The sequence below is a fragment of the Candida albicans genome, chromosome 1 (genome assembly GCF_000182965.3).
Source record: "Candida albicans SC5314 chromosome 1, complete sequence".
NCBI classification, from domain to species: domain Eukaryota; kingdom Fungi; phylum Ascomycota; class Pichiomycetes; order Serinales; family Debaryomycetaceae; genus Candida; species Candida albicans.
Genome location: NC_032089.1, coordinates 1656758 through 1681878, shown reverse-complemented (window position 1 = coordinate 1681878; position 25121 = coordinate 1656758). Strand labels below are relative to the sequence as shown.

Sequence of the window (25121 nt, the reverse complement as noted above, 5' to 3'; positions counted from 1 at the left end):
TTTTCGAAAAAAAATCAAAAATTTTCCAAAATTTCAAACTTGCTAACTTAAGAGTTCAGAAAAACGAAATTTTGCCATAACTCAACGAATATTTATGCTATATTGATTCTATAAAGATATTTAGAATCAGGGCCCCAATCTCCATCATTTGATGCCATTAAAAGTGATATTTGAATTTTAACCTTTACCCGGATATTTGCCAGATTTGTTGACTAAGAAATTCCAAGAAATGGATTTTGCTATAACTCAACCAATATTTATGCTACGTCAAAATGGTAATGATATTTGGAATCAGGGACTCATTTTCCAGCGGTTGATCTCATAAAAAGCCAAGGTCTAAATTTTGAATTTGTTAGTGATTTTTTTTTGTATGGGGATTAGGTTCATTTTGCATTTTCGAAAAAAAATCAAAAATTTTCCAAAATTTCAAACTTGCTAACTTAAGAGTTCAAAAAAACGAAAATTTACCATAACTCGACGAATATTAAAGCTATATCGAAATTATAAAGATATTTAGAATCTGGAGCTCAATCTCTATCATTTGATGCTATCTAAATTGATTTTAAAATTTTAACCTTTACCCGGATATTTGCCAGATTTGTTGACTTAGAAATCCCAAGAAATGTATTTTGTTATAACTCAACCAATATTTATGCTACATTGAAATGGTAAAGATATTTGGAATCAGGGACTCATTTTCCAGCGGTTGATCTCATAAAAAACCAAGGTCATATTTTTGCCTTATGTTATCTATTTAAAGCCTACCCGGCTATCGTCTTTGCGAAAATAAAAATGAAAAATATAGCAAGTTTACCTATGTGAATGCTACCCGGCTATCGTCTTTGCGAAAATTTCAATTAAAATCAAGGAAAACATATGGTCTGTACCCTACCCGGCTATCCTCTTTGCGAAAATTTCAATAAAACAGGTTTTCTAGTGGTTTGCAGTATATTTTACCTAACAGGTCTCAAGTAATTCCCCATAGAAGACTCTTTTCCTTGTTATTAAGGTATAGCAAAGAGATTTTCAAGTGTCTTTAATCTACACAATCATATATTGCCATTCATAAAGCAGTTTTTTAATTTAAAAAGATACATATTATACTTGTTCAATTGATTCTTCTTTATCATATTTGAGTTTGTTTTTATTGTCCTGTAACTCAATAACCAGGCACAGTTTTAATACATCCTGCTATTAACAACCAGCCACATTTCCAAAATTTAATGTTTTTACACACGCTGATGATCAAGCATAATCAAGTATGATTTTACTTTGTTTTAGAAATCAGGTTTACAGACTAGACTAATTTGTCATTATACTCATTTATTTAATATATATTCTTCAATATTAAAACTTTATTTAATTATAATTAGTTGATAGTGTATACGTATAGGACAAGATATTTATTTCTCCATATAGAACTATGGATTTTATTGCATTTTTGGGTTATATATAATGTTGTTTTTAGGGCGATTCCAACCAAAATAAATCTCCACAATAGATAATTTATAATCAAAGCAATTCAGAAGACAAAACTAAATATCTCTAAATGGGTGTTGTTTAATTGTAGAATCAAGTGTTTTTATAGTATTGGTTTGATATTTGATGGATCTATTATTTAGGTTAAATTTTGCAATTAGTTTGCACCCAAAAAAAAAATATGAAAAAAACACAAACAAGAACTAATTAACAGCGGCAATTTTTTTATCATCTACTTTCTTTCTAAGTCTTGAACACTTTTTATAACAACAACATACTTAATGAATACAACTATTTCATCCATTCAATAATCTATTTCAATTTCAAATGATTTAAAGATTCCATTTATATATTATTGTGTGTTTAAACTAAAATGGTTATTTATTCTCATTGGAAAGAAATCCAATAGATTAAGAATAATTATAAAGTGAAGTTATAAGAAAGAAAGGAGACTACTTTATCAAATATCATCCTTAATATTTCAATCAGTGTTCTAATACCATATTTCCAATAATCAATACTACTCATTAATAAGTTGAGGGGCACAATTGTATAGATTCTAATAAATAAGCAAATACATATAATTAAAGGTTTTGCCATTTGAAAAAGAAACATATATAGCATTTTTAACAAAGTTAAGATAAATCATCAGTAACTTAATCAAGGAAAGGAAAAGAGATAAGATAGCTCAGATTGTGGTTCAATAAATCTATTGGTCTATAATTTATATGTGGCTAATGATGACAAAAGGAAATGATTGAATTAAGGGACGTGATTCTATAATGGAAGAGAGATATTCAATTAGGACTTTAAGCTTTCCACTGATAAGGATATTCATTATAGATTAAAGATAATAAAGATGATAATTATAGTTGTATCTGTTCAATGATCAAAGAAAATTAAGAAAGCCGAATATGGGCAAGTGGTATGGTATAGCGTAGTTTCTCTCTAGTTTATAATTACATAGTTCACTAACAATAAAGAAGAAGGAATAACCAAAATACAAATCTGATTTTTAATTTAGTGGTTGATTATTTAAAATATGTTTAGTGTAGATAATTAGTTAGAAGTAATTAATTATTGATAACTCTTCTCATCATCGATTTATCAAATTTCCATCTCTAATTTTTTTTTTTTTGACTCGGATTTTACGAAGAAGATTGATGGCAAAAAGAAGATGATGGCAATTTTAGATCTTCAAGTACTTCCATTCCCTCTATATATATATATAGGAAATGTAACAAAAGAAAAATACAACATTAAGAACAAGATTCAATATATACATATATAGCTAAATATGTTACATTTAATTGTAAAAATGAATAAATTGATCATAAGGAGATTTAATATTGCAATTTGATTTGAGAAGAGTTAAAAAAAAAAAGAAAAATGAAAAATTGAATTTAGTAAAAATTACACTACCACAATTAATACTAATTATCTTCATGTTAGTTGATTCTTTCTCCATACAAAAAATTTTTCTCTTCTTCTTCTTCTTCCTTTTCCTTTTCCTTTCTTAAGATTTGTAGAATCTTCACAATATTAACTAATTTATATTCTTACTATTTACCCTCTTTGAATAATTCATTTATTTGGTTTAGGGGTAGTTCATATATTCACAACTTCATCCAACCGTGCATACTAATTTTGTAATAATAATAATAATAATAATAATAATAATAATAACTTATCATCTTCCCTCCCATTTAACATCTCTTTTATAAAATGTGTGGAATATTAGGTATTGTATTAGCAGAACAAAATTTAAATGTTGCCCCTGAATTATTTGAAGGAGCAATGTTTTTACAACATCGAGGACAAGATGCAGCTGGGATTGCCACTTGTGGATCCAAAGGTCGATTTTATCAATGTAAAGGTAATGGAATGGCCCGAGATGTTTTCACTCAACAAAGAATGAATAATTTAGTTGGTAATTATGGGATTTGTCATTTACGTTATCCTACTGCTGGATCAAGTGCTGGAAGTGAAGCGCAACCATTTTATGTTAATTCACCTTATGGGATAAGTTTGAGTCATAATGGGAATTTAGTTAATTCTATTGAATTAAGACAACATTTAGATGAAGTTGTTCATCGTCATATTAATACTGATTCTGATTCTGAATTATTATTAAATATTTTTGCTGCTGAATTAGATAAATTTAATAAACTGAGAGTTAATAATGGTGATTTATTTTCTGCTTTAACGGGTACGATGAATAAAATTAGAGGTGCTTATGCATGTGTTGCTATGTTGGCTGGGTATGGTATAATTGGATTCCGTGATCCTAATGGAATTAGACCATTATTATTTGGTGAAAGAATTAATGCTAATGATGGTTCAAAAAGTTATATGTTAGCTTCGGAATCAGTAGTTTTAAAAGCTCATGGATTTAATAATTTTAAAGATGTTAAACCTGGTGAAGCAGTAATTATTACTAAAACTGGTGAATATGAATTTAAACAAGTTGTTGAACCAAAAATTTTTGCTCCGGATATTTTTGAATACGTTTATTTTGCTAGACCTGATAGTGTATTAGATGGAGTTTCAGTTTATCGATCAAGAATTGATATGGGAGAAAAATTGGCTCATAAAATTAAATCCATCATGATGGATAACCAAGAAAGTGAAGGAAGTGAAGGAAGTGAAGGAAATGATGAGATTGATGTGGTTATTCCTGTTCCTGATACTGCTAGAACTAGTGCATTTCAATGTGCAGTTTCACTTAATAAACCATTCCGTGAAGGGTTTGTTAAAAATAGATATATTGGAAGAACATTTATTATGCCTAATCAACAAGAAAGAAGATCATCAGTAAGAAGAAAATTAAATGCTATGGATTCAGAATTTAATGGGAAAAATGTTTTATTAGTTGATGATTCAATTGTTAGAGGTACTACATCTAAAGAAATTGTTGCCATGGCTAGAGAAGCCGGAGCTAAAAAAGTATTTTTTGCATCATGTGCTCCACCAATTAGATTTAATCATATTTATGGGATTGATTTAGCTGACACCAAGGCATTAGTTGGATTTAATCGTGATGAAAATGAAATTGCTCAAGTTATTGGTGCTGATAAAGTTATTTATCAAGATTTACAAGATTTAATAGATTGTTGTAAATCAGATATTATTAAAAATTTTGAAGTTGGAGTATTTACTGGTGAATATATTACTGGAGTTGAAGATAATTATTTACAAGAATTGGAAAAAATTAGAGCTCAAAATCAAAGATTACAACAAAATATAATGAAAGGTTTATCAGTAGATGCTTGTATTGATTCAAGTGATTTAGTTGATGTTAAAGCTGAAGTTGATATTAGTATTTATAATCGTGGTGATTATACTGAATAAAATGGGGCTACTACTACTACTACTACTACTACTACTTGAGTAGATATGTACATATGTAAGTTAGACTTTTTTAAAAAAGAAATTATAGAATAGATTATTTGTAATATACTGGATTATTGGAAAGTTAGTTAATTGCTATTGTACAGTTACAAGTTACAAGTTATAGTTGCAATTATACAAATTCTATGTTGTGTATATAGATGTTTATATCCTTTTGGAATCATCAATAGTTCGATAAATCCCGAATGTGAAACATATTTTAAGCCACTTTATCCTGAAAGGTACAGTAGAGTAGCATATAATATAGCAATCATGTGTGTTTCAGCTCCGCCTTGAAGTTGAGGTTATAGACGAAAGATGAATCAACGAAAGTCATCTTAATCGTGGGCAAACAAAAAGAACTATAGATTTTCTTCCAAATCAATGAATCTTAAAGTTGGATTTAAAGCCATGAAATCTGTTATATCCGATTTGTAAGTCAAAATCATAAGCTGTTTATTAACTGGTTATTTATTGTTGGAGTTAATTTACATTCTTTCCAATTGACACAAAATATTGTATGTTTTGTGTAATGCTGACACTGTTCAATCGTTGGTGGGTGGGTGGGTGTGTTATTCCGAGTGAAAACGTTAGTTGGTTAGTTAGTTAGTTAGTTAGTCACTGTACCTGGAAGAAGAAGAAAAAACTTTAGAAAAAAAAAAAGAAACCATCAAGACAATTAAGATTTATGTGATCGTTTTTTGTTCAACTTCTTGGTATGCGATCTTAATCTTATTCCTACAATTCTACTTTCTTGGTGTATTGTTTATATTTTCAAGTTTAAATTTAAGTTTAAGTTTAAGTTTAAGTTTAAGTTTAAAAACTTGTTTTGTATAATTTTAAATTATTAATTTGAAATAACTTGGTAGACTTCAGATTGTAATTAAAAAAAAAAAGTTGCAAATACCACTGGCTGGCTAGACTGTTGGTGTTGTAATTAAAAACTTACGTTGATAAAACCCGTGTTAAACATAATATAAAAAGAAGAAAAAGCTGGTTAACAAAAACAACAGCAAAAATAATAGATTATTATACATAAAAGTACTTAAACTTATTAAACAATACTTGCAATTAATCAATTAATCAATTAATACAGTATCAGTTGATAAATAAGATGAGAAGAAAAGAAAAGAAAAGAAAAGAAAAAGAATTAGATTGTGTAATATTAAAGAGAGATTAGTTTGATTTGGTAGATATTACACACGACTTATGTACTGTACTGAAGCTAAAATTTCATCTCAATAAAGAAAAGAAAAAAAGTATCACAAAAACCAAAAAGAGATGGTGAAGAACACGACATTTTCTGAATTTTCTGAATTTTCTGAGTTTTCTGAGTTTTGTGTAAATAACTAAAAATATAACAACAACAACAACAGATTTTTATTTTTTCTGTTACACAGTACACGCCCCCTTTTTTTTCTCTCTTCTCTTCTTTTTTCTACTTACTAGAGAGATTACACACACACGCACACACGTACATACATACATACATACATACATACAGTAGTAGTTAAGTTACACGTCCACACACAACAACAAACAACAGTTTCCAACACACTGAGAAGGGAAAAAAATTTTTTTTTTTTTATTTCAATCCAATCAATCAATTCAATTCAATTATCTTTTTATCAAATCTTTTCTTTCTACTTCTTTTTACTTTTATAGAAAGATCTATCTTCTCTTTTTTCTTTTTTCTTTTCCTTTCCTTTCCTTGCCTTCCCTTCCTACTAAACCATTGTATGGGAGTTATACTGTTTTATTTAATAGGACAATTATTATATTTAATCAGAAAGAAATACACTACTACTTATAGACAACAACAACAACACCAATACAATATGGATTCAAAACATTCTACTTCTTCTTCTTCTTCTGGCTCATTAGCTACTAGAATTTCCAATTCAGGTCCTATTTCTATAGCAGCCTATTGTCTTTCATCTATTTTAATGACAGTCACCAATAAATATGTTTTATCGGGTTTTAGTTTTAATTTGAATTTTTTCTTATTAGCAGTCCAATCAATTGTTTGTATTGTTACTATTGGTTCATTAAAATCATTAAATATCATTACTTATAGACAATTCAATAAAGATGAAGCTAAAAAATGGTCACCAATTGCATTTTTATTAGTTGCTATGATTTATACTTCTTCCAAAGCTTTACAATATTTAAGTATCCCCGTTTATACTATTTTCAAAAATTTAACCATTATTTTAATTGCTTATGGTGAAGTCATTTGGTTTGGTGGTAAAGTTACTACTATGGCTTTGAGTTCATTTTTATTAATGGTTTTATCCTCGGTCATTGCTTATTATGGTGATAATGCTGCTGTTAAATCTCATGATGATGCCTTTGCATTATATTTAGGATATTTTTGGATGTTGACCAATTGTTTTGCTTCAGCTGCTTTTGTTTTAATTATGAGAAAAAGAATTAAATTGACTAATTTTAAAGATTTTGATACTATGTATTATAATAATTTATTATCAATTCCTATTTTGTTGATTTGTTCATTTATTTTTGAAGATTGGTCTAGTGCTAATGTTTCATTGAATTTCCCTGCTGATAATAGAGTCACTACCATTACGGCAATGATTTTAAGTGGTGCTTCATCCGTTGGTATTTCTTATTGTTCTGCTTGGTGTGTTAGAGTCACTTCTTCTACTACTTATTCTATGGTTGGAGCATTGAATAAATTACCAATTGCCTTATCAGGATTAATATTTTTTGAAGCTGCTGTCAATTTTTGGTCGGTTTCTTCTATTTTCGTTGGTTTTGGTGCAGGATTAGTTTATGCTGTTGCTAAACAAAAACAACAAAAAGAACAATCTCAACAATTACCAACCACTAAATAGATAAGAGAATAAGAGAATAAGTGAAATTCATTATTTATTCTTGTTTTTGAATAACTAATTGAAGTTTTATTTTTACTTTTACTTCTTTTATTATCAATTGAGGAAGGAAAAAAGATACAATTTTTATTATTAGAAAATATAGATACATTCATTCATCCATTCATATATATATATATATACATATTACTTTTTTGTTGATAAATGGTAACTAATAGAGAGAGGTGTGTATATATATAATATAAAATATTGTTTACCTGTATTTTTTGTATAACATGGTATAGTTTTATGTTGTCTTTTAATTGTAATAGAATGCCATTATAACCGATTAACTGTAGAAAGTGATTTCTTTAGCTAGAGAATTATAAAGATTATAAATTTAAAAGTTTTAGAATACAGTTGGAATATGATGATCGGTCCCAACATGTTAATAATAGTAATGAAGATGACTTTAAAGATTCCTATAGTCAACACTGAACTGAAGAATGGGATCTTCCTTTCCAATTATCTAAACTGTGACAATGGAATAATCAACAAAATTACTTCAATTCAAACAAAAGTGATAAAATGGATTTGAAAAAAAGCTTTATTATATATATTGCCGTGGGCTCACTCACTCACTCACCGACCCACCAACCCCCAAAAATACTCTATTAAAACTACTGCTCTCTAAAACTATGCGGAGCAATTAGAGCTATAATCAATCTGTTAATGATGATAATATCTCATATATATATATCAATGGGGAGGTTGTATTGTCTTGAAGTAATGTATTATGAATGGAAGGGGAGGGGAGAGGAGGAGGGGGGGGAAGGGTGTGTTGCCAAAAAGGAAAAAAGAAAAAAATTTAAGCAACCATCACCAAACAAAACAAACTAGGCAACTCACTCACTGAACTTCTCACTCACTCACTTTTAATTAAAGGGCACTCAAGAAGAAGTTTCTTCTTCTTCTTTTCAAATTCAATGGAAAGAGAAAAAAAATTCTTTCTTTCTTTCTTTCTTTCTTTTTTTTTTCAATCTCATTCCAATTACTTCATTTAATCAACCCTTTACCCTTTACCCCCTTTTTTCAAGGACTTTTTACTATTAAGATTCCTAAATTAATTCAATCATCTACTACATAACTGATTAATATTATCTTATTATTATCATTTACACATTCTGTTCATAGTCACATTTATTACTACTTGTTTTTTGTTTTCCCCTTTTGACGTTTTTTAAAGTTATACATATTTTAGCATTTCATTAACCCCCCCCCCCCCCTTCTTCTTTCTCATGTCTCAAAATAATTTAGAAACAATTCCTAAAATTTTGGAACAATCTTTACATCCTCAATTTTCAAATCAAGCTGATAAAATTTTAAAATCAATTGAAAATGAACCAGGATTTAGTATAAATTTATTACATGTTATTGCCTCGACTAATTTATCTCAATCAATTAGATTAGCTGGAGCATTATATTTTAAAAATTTAATTAAAAGAAAATGGTTAGATGGTGATGGTGATGGTAATAATTATTTATTACCAATTGATGATGTCAATAAAATTAAATTAGAAATCATTGATATAATGATTCAATTACCAAATCAATTACAAGTTCAAATTGGTGAAGCAATAACTTTAATTGCTGAACTGGATTTCCCTCATAATTGGCCAAATTTAATTGAAAATTTAGTGACAAAATTTTCATTAACTAATTTTATTAATAATAAAGCCATTTTATTAGTATCACATCTGATTTTTAAAAAATGGCGAGCATTATTCAGATCAGATGAATTATTTTTAGAAATCAAATTAGTATTGACAAAATTTGTTGATCCATTTTTAAAATTATTTATTGAATTAGATCAATTAATTGATAAATCTCTGGATAATGAAGCTCAATTGATTATTTATTTTGAAAATTTATTATTATTAGTACAAATTTATTATGATTTTAATTGTCAAGATATTCCGGAATTTTTCGAAGATCATATGAATGAATTAATGGCCATAATTCATAAATATTTAGTTTATGAAAATGGATTATTAAAATATCATGATAATGATGAAGAAGTTAATGTATTAATTAAAGTGAAAACTTCAATTGTTGAATTATTAAGTCTTTATATTACTCGATATGCTGATGTATTCCAACCATTAATTCAAACTTTTATAACATCAGTTTGGGAATTAATTAATAATTATGTCACTAAACAACCGAAATATGATTTATTAGTGGTTAAATCATTACAATTTTTAACTTCAATCATTAAAATTCCTGATTATCAATCACTTTTCCAACAAGAATCTTCTATTAATGAAATTATTGAAAAAATCATTTTACCAAATATTTATTTCCGAGAAAATGATGAAGAAACTTTTGAAGATGAACCAATTTTATATGTTCGATCTGATTTAGAAGGTTCAGATTATGATTCAAGAAGAAAAAGTGCTACTGATTTCTTACGTGAATTGAAAGAATTAAATAGTGAATTATTAACAACAACAGTGATGAAATATGTTAATCAATTTTTAAATCAATCAACTAATCATAGTGATTGGAGAAATAAAGATACAGCAATTTATTTATTTAGTTCATTAGCAACAAAGGGAAGTGTGACAAATATTGGTGTTACTAGTACTAATGTTTTAGTTGATGTGGTTAAATTTTTCCTGGATAATATTGCCAATGATTTAGCAACAACAACAACAACAACAACAACCACTAATACTGGTGCTACGTCCGTTCATCCAATTTTACAAGTTGATGCAATTAAATATATTTATATTTTCCGAAATCAATTGACTAAAGAACAATTAATGATGACATTACCTCGATTAATTGATCATCTTGATATTAAATCAAATCCGGTGGTATATACATATTCTGCCATTACGATTGAAAAATTATTATCAATGACAAATTTTAATCAAGATCATACCCCAATTTTCAATAAAACTGATATTCAACCATATATTAATGAATTATTAACTAATTTATTTAATCTTATTTGTATTAACAACAACAACAACAACAACAACAACAATAACAATTCATCACCAGAAAAATTGGCGGAAAATGAATTTTTAATTAAATGTATTATGAGAATTTTAAATACTGGTGAAGATTCATTAAATGAAAATAATAGATTCCCAATAATTAACCAATTATTAACAATTTTAAAATTAACGGCGAAAAATCCTTCAAATCCAAAATTTTCTCATTATATTTTTGAAAGTTTAGGATTATTAATTAAATATGGTATCAATGATAATGATAATGATAATAATGCTGCTAATCAATATATTGAAATTATTATTCCTGCTTTATTAGATATTTTAAGTGAAGATGTTCAAGAATTTGTTCCTTATACGTTTCAAATATTGGCATTTTTATTAGAAAAATATCCTAAACAACAAGGATTACCAGAAACTTATAAAAATTTGATTCAACCATTATTATCACCTCTGGTATGGCAATTTCGTGGGAATATCCCAGGGATAACAAGATTATTAATTGCTATTTTGGAACATGATCCAAATTCAACTTTTATAAATGGTGGCGAAAAAACTTTAACTCCATTATTAGGAGTATTTCAAAATTTATTAGCAAGTAAAATTAATGATGGTTATGGATTTGATTTAATTCAATCAATAATGTTGAATATTCCTATACAACCATCATTACAATCATTTTTACCAAATATTGCTCGATTAATGTTGACAAGATTACAAAAATCTCGTACGGATAAATATGTTAAACGATTTGTAACATTTTTATGTCTTTTATCCACCATATCATTACAAGGTACCACCACTACTACCACCACCACCACTACTACTAATGTTAATAAAGATATTTTGAATGGTGAATTTGTGATTCAATTTTTGGAATCAGTTCAATCAGGTCTTTTCCAACAAATTTTAACATCATTTATATTACCAACTTCATCAATTTTAACTAATTTACAAGATAAAAAATTAGTTAATATTGGATTATCACAAATTTTAGTGACAATTTCAACAACTTCTGAACAATATGCCCATTTGACTCCATTAATTTTAGAAACTTTAATATCTAATTTGAATTCTTATGAAGGTATTTCAAAGAGCTCAACCAATAACAATAACAATGGAATCAGTAGTAGTAGTAGTACTATTGCTACTACTATCTCTGGTGGTCAACAACCATTGAATGAATTAGATTTAGATTTAGATTTAAATTTTAATTTTAATTCATTTGGATCACAATATTCAAAAATTGTCCTGATCCAAAATTCATCATTTGATCCATTAAATAATTTAATTAAAAATAATGATTTTAATAATATTAAATTGATAATTTTTAATAATATTAAGAAAATTGATATTAAATATTTATATGGTTTAAATTCAACAAATCAAGAAATTTTGAAAAAATTGGGATTCTAAGTTAAAAAAAAAAAAAAAAAGGAGATGTCAACTAACTAACTATATATATATATATATATGTATAGGATTGATAATTATTGATTGTTGTTTAATAATAATATAAGTAATATATATATATATATATATGTATGTATGTATGTATGTATACAATATTTAAAATATTACAAATTACTAGTATAGAACAATTATTATTATTAATAATAATAATGACAATAATAAATTTTTTTTTTGAAATATAAAAAAGAATCAATCGATCAATCAATCAATCAATCAATTCAAGCTTTCCATAAATGGATATTTCAATGTGTGGATGTGATTCAAATTGATATTGAAAATTGAAAATTGAAAAAAAAATTATGAAAGATTCATTAGGATAAAAATTAACATTAACACTTTTTGAACAAATAATCAAAGGAAATAAAAATTGATATTCATTAAATTTTCTAATTTTCTAATTTTCTAAATCGTGTTCTCACTTGTCTTGAAGAATGAAATAGAATTCTTGTTAATGTTGTTATTGTTATTGATTATCGTTCTTCTTCTTCTTGTAGATCATTACCATTATTATTATTGTTATTGTTATTATCATTCTTTATTGATTCTTGAAGTTCATTAGATTTACTACTACTAATAGTATTACCATTTTCATTATCATTATTGCTGATGGTAGTATTGTTATTGTTAATGTTATTGTTATTGTTTTGATTAAAATCTTCATTTGATGACTGTTCATTCTCAATATTATTCATTTCATGATTAACTTCATTATTATTGTTTTCTTTCTTGATTATCACATTATTTGGATCTATTTCTTCCTTATTATTCTCAATTATATTTTCTTTATTAATATTATTATCGCCATTCTTGATTTCATTATTGTCATCAACATGCTGGTTTTCTTTTTTGATTTCATTCCCATTCTCATTATTATTCTCTTGATTCGATTGTTCATTTTGTTGTTGTTGTTGTTGTTGTTGTTGTTGCTGTTGTTGTTTTGCTTTCTCCAATTCAGCAATTTCAGCAGCAGTTAAAAATCTTCCACCTTGACCACGAGGTCTTCTCATGGCATGTTTATGTCTACTTTCATGTAAATATGGTTTTCTAGTACGAGCAATCTTTAAATTTTCTTCTAATTTAGCTCGAGCAATTCGTCTTTTCAAAATTCGATGATATTGTTTAGCATTAACATAAAATGGTTGTTCACCACCACCACTACCACCACCACTACCAGAACCATTGCCAATGGAAGCACCATTGGTGTCATCATCATCTTCTTCTTCAGTTTCTACTCCCATTCCCACACCTACTCCTCCATGAATATTATCATTATCAACATATGTTGGCATTGTTCCTGTTCCTTGTTCTGCTGATGTGGAAGTAACATTAGGATGATTCTCTAGATAATCTCCTTCAACTTCATATGTATAAGTAGAACTTGGTGAATCTTGATAATATGAACCAACATGATGATGATGATGTTGTTGTTGTTGTTGTTGGTGGTGGTGATGATGCTGTGGATCATTAGATTGTGTTACTGTTGGAGTTGAATTACCAGTTGTAGAAACTGACTCTTGAAAATAAGTTGCTTGTGCTTGTCCATTTGGATCTTCTAGTGATGTCATTTCGGTTTGTTGATTTCTTGGTTGTTTAACTTTTGGTAGTAGAATCAAATAATTCAAATATAATTATGATTGTTTTTCAATGTTTACTTTTAAGATATTGTGAGTGTTACTTTTTTTTTCAATAAATGGAACAAATGAGTAGAAGAACAACGACTATGAATATATATATATATATATATATGATAGAACTTGAAGTAAATATTCAAAAGCATTCAGTGAAAGTAAAAGTGAGTGATTTCAATTTTTCTTGTCTTCAAAAATTAAAAGCAAAAAAAAATAATTTCTGCATGGTTTATATGCAGGAATTTGTTTGGCGATATCGGAGTTTCAAAAACTTATCAACAAGAACAAGTATTTAACTATGAAGTATTTAACAAGTAGTATTTAACAAGCAGTATTTAACAATTAAGAAAAAAAAGAGAAAGGAAATAGAATCTTGTTATTATTACATTTGACAACTGTATTATAAAATTTGGCTTTAACTATGAAGTTCATACCAAGAAGTTAGAATAACAAATGGCTCTTGTGGATTAATCTGGAATGATCAATTATTTAATCCCATGTATAATCATCAATATTTACCGATTGTATTTGTAATCAAATTATATTAGTTTGAGTTATATGACCAAATGTTTTTTTATAATTATTGTTTATTTTTGCCACACCTACCTAACTAAGCCTATTGCAAAAGCCCTGTTAAATTCCGAAAACCGGTAAATTCAAGGAGATGTATAGGGTATACCATCACCACCACCACCACCACCACCACCTCATGAAACAAGAAAATTAAACCTCAATAATCACAGTTGAGTAAGAAATCTCGTTAAAAGATTCAACATTTTCTTATTAGTAGTCATGACATTTAATTTAGAATTGCAATTAATTGAATATGATACAACACTGTTCCTTGTTCCCAAAATAAAAATAGATCTTTCCTTATTTAGAACAATCCGATTATGTATAACAAACAAGGAATACACTTGAAAATGAAATTTCACAAAACAGGAAATAATCAAATCAAAATCAAACAAAAAGACAAATAGAATTAGTGTCATTAACATAAATGGGTGAAATTGTGTAGTGTACATGTATTGATTGGAGAAGAGTATTTTTCATGGTGAATTATTCAGTTGATCATTAACCACCAGCTCACCATCACCATCAACGTCAATGTATTGAGATAATGACGGAATTATATAATCTTCTTCCACACAATCTTGTTGCATAGCTATTCTTTCTAAATAATAATTGGATTTCTTGGGTATTGATGAATTTGTTATTGATGAATCTAGCAGTACCATATTGTTGTCAGATTCATATTGTTCTTGATTTGGTGATGATAATTGTTGAGGATTTAGAGTTCGCAATAATATGGTATTGGTGGTAGTGGTGGTTGTTGGGTTATGCCTTATAAGACTTTCCTCATTATTGGTATCAATTTTTTTCAATAGTGTTGTGGTTTTGTTATTAGTTTTGGTCATATTATTTTTATCCGTGGCCGTGGGTTTAGATATTCTTTTACTAGTGGTGGTGGTATCAGTAGATATAATATTATCCTTACTTGGCCAAATACATTCTTTGTTTAAATGAATACAACTATTACATTTTGGTTTATTTTCATCACATTTCTTCTTTCTCTTCCGACAAGTTAAACAACCAGTTTTAGATCTTGTTCGTTTTATTTTCCCAACAGTAGATAGTTTCATAAATGATATGCAAGCTTTTTTTTTTTTTGATAAATAGACAATAAATATTAAACCTAGTTTATAAAACAAAAGAAATAAAGATTTTTATCTCTCTCTTTTATTTTTTCAACTTATATGATTGAAGTTATTAATGAAATGGTTTTAATTGGAGAGGGGGGGGGGGGGGRGGAGGAGGTTTGTTGAAAAAGTTGAAAAAGTTGAAAAAAAAAATTTATCCGCCGCCGTCTGGCCCTCCCCCAACTTCCATTTCTTCCCAATCGGGTAAAAAAATTTTTTATCAAATTGAATTAAGCGCGGCAAATTTATACCCAGTAGTAATAGTACCTCCCAGAATTTGACACTTGAGCCAATAGTTATTAAGCAAATTAGATACTTTCCAACAATCTACATCTCAATCATAATAAGATTTATTTTCATCATTCAAAAGTGAAATTTAAGAGAGCATCATTCTTCTATTCGTTTTAATTTATTTTACTATGACTCTACTAACTTTAACAGTTCATATATATATATATATATATATATACACCATGTCATAGTCTATGACATTTGTGATTCTTGATGAATTCGTTTCAAAGTTTTCTCTAATTCATCATCACCACCAATCCATTCTCTAACTCGTTTACTTGATCCAACACTAATACCAAATCGTAATATCAATTCATCAATATTGATTTTCAATTGTTTATCAATAATATCTTCATCTACTTTAGATTGTGCTTGTGCTTGTTGTGGCATGATGATTAATTCTAAATCACTTAATAATCCAAATCGTGTAATTAATAAATCTGAACCCTGATCAATTGATTGTAATTTATAAATAAATTTCAAAATTGATGATTTTAATTTAAAATTCAAATATTTTAAATTGATTAAATTAATGAAAAATTCAATTATAATCCCATTATCATAATTACAAATTAATGATAAATCTAATTGAGTTAAAATTCCTTGATTAATGATTTCAATTAACCAATTTAATTCTCGATAATAAAAATAACCACTACTATTAGTGTTATTATCATGAGAATTTATACTAATTAATTCATTATATTTATCCGAATGATTAATAATTGAATTGAATAATGGGATTTGATTGGGCTTAATCATAGGATGTGATAATACAAATCGAGTGACTTTATCATAAAGAAAATGACCAGGATTAGATAATATTGGAATGAATTGACTCCATATATACCAAATCAAATGAGGAATGGTTGTTGTTTGTTGATTTCTTAATGTGAATAATATTGTTGATAAATAAATTCGATAAATATTTTTATCTTTAAAAGATTTATTAATGTCATTATTATTGTTATTGTTATTGTTATTGTCACCTTCTTCAATGTTACAATTTATTGATTGTAAAATGTTACCAAGAATGATTTGAGCAATTTTTTTAATTGATTCATTATTATTATTGTTATCACCAAGACTAATGACAATCACTTGTAAAATTCCTGTATCAATTAAATTTTTAATATTAAATGAATAATTAATCGATGATTCTTTTAGAGTTGTTGATTTATTCTCATCTTTATTGTTACCTTCAGGTTTCAGTTTATTTTCATGATATTTCAATAATTCATCATTATTTAAAATAACCATCATTAAAAATTCATGATCATAAGCTAATTTATTCACATCAAGAATACTATTACTAATTTGATAAAATTCTTTTATTTGATTCCATTTTTCATCATATGATAAATTAGTCATTGTCTTGGTCGTCTTATTATTCTTGCTTTTATTACTTTTAAGAATATCATTAAAATTAGGTAATGATAATTGAATTGAATTTAATGAATTTTTGATCATCTTCTTATTCAAACAAATTGTTAATTGTCCACCATTATCAACTTTAATGAGTCGTCTATTAAAAGATGAATCATCATCATCATCTTCTTCTTCTTCTTCTTGGAATTCCCAATTATTCACTTTAATCATCCAACTAGTTGAAATTTTTGATTCAATTTTAATTAAAATTGATTTAATTAATAAATCTTCTGGTCGATTAGTACCTAAATATTTTGGTAATAATAATTGTAAATTCATAAACGTTGATAATTTGTTGTTGTTGTTGTTATGAGAACTATTGTTATGATTATCAAAATTAAATAATAAATATAAAATCATTGATGAATAATATTTCAATTCAATATTTTTTAAATTAGGTGATTCATTCAAACAATTTAACTGATTTAAACTGATTTGAAATAATTTAATATAATCAATTTGTTTCCAATTATCACAATTAATTATTAATTGAATTAAATATTTTAAAATCTCAACCCCATTTTCAGGATTTCAGGATTATGATTATGATTATTTATCCAATTTTCATTTGATTGTAATATAACATCAATTTGAGTATTTATAATTGTTGAAGGAATTAAATTCCATATATTAATAATATGGAAAATTTGACTCATTTGATAAAGAAATTGAATGAATTGATTTTTCATTAAATCTTGAAAAGTTTTACATTCAGCAAATTTCTTAGTAATATAAAGCATAGCTTTWKTAACCAAATTTTCACATCATCATCAACATCAGCTATATTTGTGTGGTGGTGGTGGTAATAGTTTCTGATTGACAAAATTTAATAATAAATTCAAGAAATTGTGGTATAAATGTTTGTTTTAATTCAATTGATTGGAAAACTGATTGAAATAATGATAATGAAATTGATCTTGTAAATTTAAAATTGTCAATATTTGATCCCAATTCAATTCATTAACATCGTTATTACTTTTGTCTTTCTGTTGTAATTTATCAATTATAATTGTTGATACTTGAGTTAATAAATCTTGAGGAATATTCAAATTTTGTTTTTGTTTTGTTTTTGCTTTTGCTTTTGCTTTGCCATTGAATAAAMCCACTAAACATTTCAAATGATTAATATTTTGATCTTGAGAATCTTTAATCATTAATTTTGATACAATTAAATTTGATGATTTTTTAACCATACTCTCAATTAAGAAATAATCTTGATTATTATTATTTGATAAGATTTCATCTATTATTGAATTCAATTGAATGTCTTCCCCACTATTATCATTATCAAATTCAATTAAATCAAATTCAATCAATTTAGTTAACAATTCTTTTCTTTGAGTTAATACCTTCTCCTCTTTATCACTGTTATTCAATTCATATATTTTTTTGAAATCAAAAAAACTAATTGATAATCGTTTATCAATACATGTTTTAACAACATTGAAAAATAATTCTTGATCTTCTTTATTAAAATTATTAGATTGACAAATGGTTAATAAATTTTGTAATTGATCATTATTCAAAATCCACATAAATTGATATAATGATTGTAAACTCTTTTGGTTTTGTTTTTGAGACAATTCTTCAAATAAAAATTTGGAAAATTGTTGATCAATAGTGGTAATATTTGGTAAATTAATTAAAATTTCATTATATAATTGTAAAACAACATTTATAATCTCTTTATTAGTTGGTTTAATAATGGATTTGAAAAATGGATTCCAAGTTTTAATTGATGTGAAATATTTAATTGCTCCATCACTATTATCATTATCTACTTCATTGTTGATAGTTGAATTCATTAAAAAACTCCAAATTTTTGAAAAAATCAATTCAATCAATTGTTTAACTTTTCCTTGTTGTTGTTGTTGTTGTTGTTGTGGTGGTGGTGGTTGTTGAATTAATAAATCAATTAATAATAAACATGCTAAAAAATCCAAATTTGATGAAATTATTTTCTTTTCAAATAATCCCATTTTATTAATTAATTCATCAATTGAACAATTCATAATAATTTCCATAATCAGTGAATCCTTCAAATTCAATTCATTATTCTTATCTTGATTGGTGGTGGTGGTGGTGGAGAAATTCAAACTATTAATCAAACCTAAATCTTCAAGGGTATGATCATCAATATTCAATTGATTTTTAACTAATAATAATAATGATTCCTTGGATTCACCAATTAATATCAAATATTTGAAAAATTTTAAATAACCAATTAATATATTCTAACATCATCTTCATCTTTATCATCAACATTAAATGATTCCTTTTTGTTGAGGATAAATTTAAATTGTTCAATCAAAGCAACATTAAATATACTAGTATCTTGATATTGTGAATGACTTAAATCAAGATATTTATAAGGAGTTCTAACTACTCTTGATATTGTTTCATCCAACATATTCCAAATCTTGTTCAAAAATTGATTAGCATCTTTGTTGTTGCTAATGTTATCATCTAAGGAATAAATTAATGCCATTATTGGTGATACTAATAATTGATTATTAAATAACATTTTATCATTACATAATTTATTCAATAATTGATAAATTTTTACAATTATAACTTGTGAATTATTGCTGTTGCTGTTGTTATGAATGGTTTGAGTTGTGATAATAAATTTAATTAACACGGTGAAAAATGAATTAGAATTATTAGTTAATTTATTCCACCATTTAAAATCTTGACCACTATCAATATTATTATTAATTTTCATATATAAATCAAATAAAATTAAATCATAATTGGTTAAATTGTTATCAACGTTTTCTGTAAATGTAGATATACCCATAGATACTAATTTTTGAACCATATTATTGTTACTAGTGGTAGTGGTGGTAGTTTCAACTGAAGGTAATAATGATTCATATTTCTCAATAATAGTTAATGCAGTTAATTTAATAATTTTATACTGTTGCAGTTGTTGACCTAAAAGTGTAGGTGAATTTATTACTTGAATTATTGAATTTAAATCAGGTAATTGAGTGAAAACTAAATCAATTAAATCTTGTTTAACATTAACTATTTTCAAAAATGATTCTAATTTTTTTAAAATATATAAAATCAATTGAAATGTTAATTGAATAATTAAAGGTTTTTTAATGATTGTTAATCCATTAATTAAGACAGTTTTCCCTAATGGTGCCAAAATAATATTTTCACTAATTAATTTACTATCAAATTTAGTGGTGTTACTATTATTACCTGTTGAGGGAGGGATTTGTAAAATTTGTGAATATAATAAAGTATAAGTGATCCACCAAGAAGTTAATGAAGGATCATGATAACCACCACCATGTTGAACTATCCAATTCATATAAGGTGCAATTAATTCTTGATTATGAGTTAATACTCTTATGATATATTGTAATTGATCATTTGATTCATTGGGTTTAAGACTAGTAACTAAAGTGTATAATAATTTATTAGCAATTTTAAATTGTTTATTATTAATTTCAATTATAACTCCAATATTAGAATCTTTTTCCCATAATTTATCATTAGGAAAACTTAAACCATATTTAGAATCAATAGCTAATTTATCAATAAATGTAATAAACTTGGATTTGCTAGTATTAGTACTGTTACTAAATTTAGTGAATAAAATTGATATTTTATAAATGAAATTTTCATTCAATATTTTACATTTAATTGATCGTTTAAAATTCAATTCTTGAAATATTTTCAAATCAATGAAATCAATAATAAATTCAATTAATTCAATTGAATCAATTGATAAATATTTCCATATATTATTAAGGATTTTCCGATGATTAAGTAATAAATCTTGACGATGAATAAATGATACATTAGAACATAATTCAAACCAAAATCTAATAAAATTAGATCTAATAGTACTAGATTGGAAACTTTCATTTGCTGACAAGGAATTTGCTTCTGTTTCTAATTCATATTTTTTAGGGATTAATAATTTTGGTAATACATTTAATGTTAAATCAAATCCATTTAAAAATTCTTGTCCAATAATCAAAGGATCAAATTTAATCATATTAATTAAAATTCGAATATTAGCTATAGTTATACTTGGTTTCATATTATTTAATGCTCGATATATGATTTTCATATATTGAGAATTATTTAAAATTTGTTTATAAAATTCATTAATTAATTGTTTGATTGGAATTGATAAATAAGATTTAATTTGATCAATTTGAAAAGTGATTTTTGATAATTTAATCGATATATCAATCAAATTGTGGAAATCATTAGTTGATGAATAATATGACCATATTGATAATATTTTAGGTAAATTTCTTGATTCAATAAATGAAATTAATAATGGATTGATATTGTCATTGGCGGTTGTGGTGTTTTCTCCTTTTGGTACAAACAACAGTATTATCTGGTTTAATTGTTCAATTAATCCATAATCAACATTAACTGATGAAGAAGAATAGATTTTCCTCTTTTTCACTTCACTCATATTTTGTCAAACACTGATGCTTAATAAAGGAAAGAGAGCTTGTGTATTAATGAGTTTGATCTATTTGTGGGTGGTGTGTGTTTAAAATTGATGATGATCATCTCTCAATTGTAAGAACTTTTTTTTTCTTTTCACAATTTGGTACGGACACACACACACCAATTTGTAATAAACACTGTATAGGGGTAGTGTGTATTAACTATTTATGTATGATTATGTAATCTAGAATCTTTGTTGGATTGCACGACCAATCCTTTTCTTAGACGGAAACTTAGACGGGAAAATTCCCCTCCCCCCAAATGGTGCAATGGGGTGGTGGTGGTGGGGTGAAGAAGTTTTCATAGAAAAATTTTGTTTCTTTCTTTCTTTCCTTTCAAACTGCTTTTTAAGAAATAGGAAGGGAGGTTAAAGTGGTTTAGGTTCAAGTACGACGATCATAAAGATCGCGGCTTATGCGGCCCGAACTGAGTTTGAAATACACCAGGAAGATATAATTTTATCTCTTACTTGTCTATATTTGTTGTTATAATACATTCAAATACGGGCCTGATTAGAACCAAGTGGGATATCTAGATAATTATCCGACATCTTACAAATGATGCACAATGACTACGAGTAATTATCTACGACATTTTAGGAAAACTTTTAATGTTCGAAGGGGGCAACACGAGCAGCTTGGATGAAACCTTGGTATCCTGAGTTTTTTTTTTTTTTTTTTTTTTTTTTTTTTCTCCAACTGGTTTTATAAGGACCCCAAATGATTTAGTCTGGTACGAAATATTTCAATTTGTGGTACAAAACTTCGTTAAGTCACATCCGGAAACTAATTCTGGAGTCAATAGTCCTGTACGAAGGTAAAGACCCTATCTCGAATTGCTTAAGTGCATTCTTCTCCTCCTTGGAGCGTTCACTAGCTGAGATTGACCATAAGAGATCGTAGTACTTCCCATATAATTGTTTAATCTTGGAATTTGGATCATGAATGACTGCTAAATGTTTGTGAATTCGAGCGATATCGGTCAATTTAACACTTTTTGGTGCTAATTTTTGATCAAGGTCTTGGAGCCTCTTCCTAATAGTAACCAATTTGGATGCGGGTGCATCTGAAAGAGTGAAAGTTGATGACTGTGGTTGACTCATGATATTGGTAGCAAGATGACTAGTGGACAGTGCGACGGTACTTGGAGCTGAAGTGACCGTATTGTCCGTCAAATCTGGACGAGGGATGACGACCGTTTCGTTGGTAGTGCCATTAGCTGAAGCAACACTCGATGGAGACGAAACAGTAAAATGTGGTGCAATAGTAGGTAACATTGCACTCATTGCTTTTGCAACAGCTTTTTTGAATTTCACGTTCAATAATTCGTTGAATTTGGAACTCCAAATTCAGACCAGTGTCCAATAATTGAATAGTTGCAGTCGGAATTGGATTGGGCTTCGGAGTGGCCAGTGGGGAAGTCGGGGTTTGACCTGCAGGTGGAGCATTCATTGGATCTGCTGCTGCTACTGCTGCTGGTGCCAAAATTGAGTTGACTGGCGGGGGATTAATAGCTTGGAGTGGTGAAGCTGGTGAATGAAAAGAACAGTCGTTAGGTGATGAGTCTGCAGAAGTGTTGGCTGGCATTTTTTTTTGATTCATTACCCAATCAACAATCACTAACTTTTTCCCATTGAACCTGGTGCCTTATTTAGTACAATCTGTGTCGGTTGTATTCACATGTCCATCTCCCGGGTTAAACGACAAATATGTCATCATTGTCATAGCTCGTGACGAATTTAGTTCTCTTCTGCCAGAAGCTATATTTCTGTGATTAATATTTCTGGAGCAATTGTTGCAAAATTCCTTTATGAGTCATTTATCACTCGTTATGGTTATTTTACTACATTGAAAAACTGATAGTGGACCTGAGTTTTTACAATCAAGTCATAGCCACCTTGGTTGAAACATATGGCATAAAACACATCCTCGGTACGCCCCATTATCCTCAATCTCATGGATTTATCAAGCGTCAACACCAAGGTATTATCATTTTTTTTTTAAGAAATTACCAAGCACTAATCCTTGGTATCACTACCTATCCACCACCCTTGCCCTTTTGGGTAGATCGCACACAAGTGAGATCCACTACAATTCCTGTACCACAACTGCAGTTATCACAAGACGAGTTATTTGCTTTCCTTTCCGGTTTGATCAACTTCGTCAACGTCTGTATAATCATCTTTTTTGCCAAACATATGACAGCATATCAAAGTCAACAACAAAAGATCATCTTTGATAAGAAAACCGGCAGAATAGATCCATTATAACTCAACGATTTGATTTGATTTGATTTGATTTGATTTTACTTTGGGATAAGTTTATTCATCAAGTTAAAAGTCACAAACTTAAACAACCATGGAGCGGTTCATATCATATTGCTTCCACGACTGATAGATAGATTGTTTTATCTCAAAAACTTAGCTGGTACAAAGTTAAAAGTCCCTTATCCACGTCTTGGCCTCAAGCTTTATTATCCACGGGAGCTCTTCACTTTAATACCCCCGGGGAGGCTGTTATACACTCAGCCAACATTACCGCGAATACAGGCTGAGATCAAGTCAAGTGCGACGTCTAGATCAATTACTCAACATCTTACAAATGATACACAATGACACTACAAGTCAGTAATTATCTACGACATTATAAGGTAACTGAAACTTAAAGTAAAGTGTAATTGTAATAAGAATTGGTCGACACACATCCGTTCTATTTTGCACATCAAACTACTTTATTTAAGAGGTTTAATTAGAGAAATGAAAGTACTATATACTTGAACTTGAGATTCATTTTTAGGTGAATATTATCACTGGTATAAGGAGTTAAAAATGTGTAACCATTCATGAAAATTAATGGGATCCAACCTAAGTCAGAGGAATTGAATACTAATGGAAAATCCTATACAAAAATTACTATAACTGCTGAACGTACACACTGAGATTTTGCTACGTTGTGATAAATCAGACAACATAAGGAGGAAAGCTGAAGGGATGAATCAGTTTATTTTCATCTTGCAATGTCTTATTGTGAATACTTCTGGTTATGGCAAATAATATTAGTATTTGGATTGATCAAAAATGGTTATTAGCTTGAATTATTGTTATTAGTAGAAGGCTCTGTATGTGTAGAACTTATTTCCTTCTGTGGACCGACAATTATCTGGTCAACGAACAAATAACCAATACTTATACAAACTGTTTTCTTTTATTCTCTTGGTTTAACCGGGGCTGTAGCTACTAATTATCCAGATCACTTGAAGAGAAAAGAAATTCATAAGAAAAACATTAAATAAACAACAAACCGTTCTAGAACATCTGTTTCAATTAGCCTTAAAAACAGAAAATGAGCTGATCTAATGTGTGGAGATATGGTTAAGTATTACCGTGGGTGA

The 25121-nt window shown here is 27.6% G+C and overlaps 7 protein-coding genes across 7 annotated transcripts, besides 2 other annotated features; 3 read left to right on the top strand and 4 right to left on the bottom strand. All coding sequences in view use genetic code 12, as the record gives it.

The window, feature by feature from the left end:
• Positions 1 to 1125: part of a repeat region ((MRS-1) Major Repeat Sequence (MRS) on Chromosome 1; MRS units are composed of variable numbers of RPS units flanked by HOK and RB2 sequences; found on most chromosomes; may serve as recombination hot spot) that runs on past the window's edge.
• Positions 1 to 1125: part of a repeat region ((HOK-1) Repeat sequence of about 8 kb, part of the Major Repeat Sequence (MRS) on Chromosome 1; MRS units are found on most chromosomes; may serve as recombination hotspots) that runs on past the window's edge.
• Positions 1126 to 3204: 2079 nt separating this feature from the next.
• ADE4 (amidophosphoribosyltransferase) lies at positions 3205 to 4830 on the top strand (the record flags this gene model as incomplete). The annotated part of the gene is made up of 1 exon (XM_711448.2): positions 3205 to 4830. One exon carries the CDS (start codon positions 3205 to 3207, stop codon positions 4828 to 4830), a length of 1626 nt encoding a protein of 541 aa, XP_716541.2.
• A 1778-nt stretch (positions 4831 to 6608) lies between these two features.
• VRG4 (GDP-mannose transporter) lies at positions 6609 to 7724 on the top strand (the record flags this gene model as incomplete). Its single annotated transcript, XM_711447.2, has 1 exon — positions 6609 to 7724. One exon carries the CDS (start codon positions 6609 to 6611, stop codon positions 7722 to 7724), a length of 1116 nt encoding a protein of 371 aa, XP_716540.2.
• Positions 7725 to 8998: 1274 nt separating this feature from the next.
• CAALFM_C107690CA (importin-alpha export receptor) lies at positions 8999 to 12136 on the top strand (the record flags this gene model as incomplete). The annotated part of the gene is made up of 1 exon (XM_711446.2): positions 8999 to 12136. One exon carries the CDS (start codon positions 8999 to 9001, stop codon positions 12134 to 12136), a length of 3138 nt encoding a protein of 1045 aa, XP_716539.2.
• Positions 12137 to 12663: 527 nt separating this feature from the next.
• Positions 12664 to 13758, bottom strand: HAP2 (Hap2p; the record flags this gene model as incomplete). Its single annotated transcript, XM_711443.1, has 1 exon — positions 12664 to 13758. One exon carries the CDS (start codon positions 13756 to 13758, stop codon positions 12664 to 12666), a length of 1095 nt encoding a protein of 364 aa, XP_716536.1.
• Positions 13759 to 14870: 1112 nt separating this feature from the next.
• ZCF4 (Zcf4p) lies at positions 14871 to 15464 on the bottom strand (the record flags this gene model as incomplete). The annotated part of the gene is made up of 1 exon (XM_711442.2): positions 14871 to 15464. One exon carries the CDS (start codon positions 15462 to 15464, stop codon positions 14871 to 14873), a length of 594 nt encoding a protein of 197 aa, XP_716535.2.
• Positions 15465 to 19464: 4000 nt separating this feature from the next.
• On the bottom strand, positions 19465 to 21693 carry CAALFM_C107660WA (uncharacterized protein; the record flags this gene model as incomplete). Its single annotated transcript, XM_706628.2, has 1 exon — positions 19465 to 21693. The coding sequence occupies one exon, from the start codon at positions 21691 to 21693 to the stop codon at positions 19465 to 19467; it is 2229 nt and encodes a 742-aa protein (XP_711720.2).
• Positions 21694 to 22503: 810 nt separating this feature from the next.
• Positions 22504 to 23016, bottom strand: CAALFM_C107650WA (uncharacterized protein; the record flags this gene model as incomplete). The annotated part of the gene is made up of 1 exon (XM_706629.1): positions 22504 to 23016. The coding sequence occupies one exon, from the start codon at positions 23014 to 23016 to the stop codon at positions 22504 to 22506; it is 513 nt and encodes a 170-aa protein (XP_711721.1).
• Positions 23017 to 25121: the final 2105 nt, after the last annotated feature.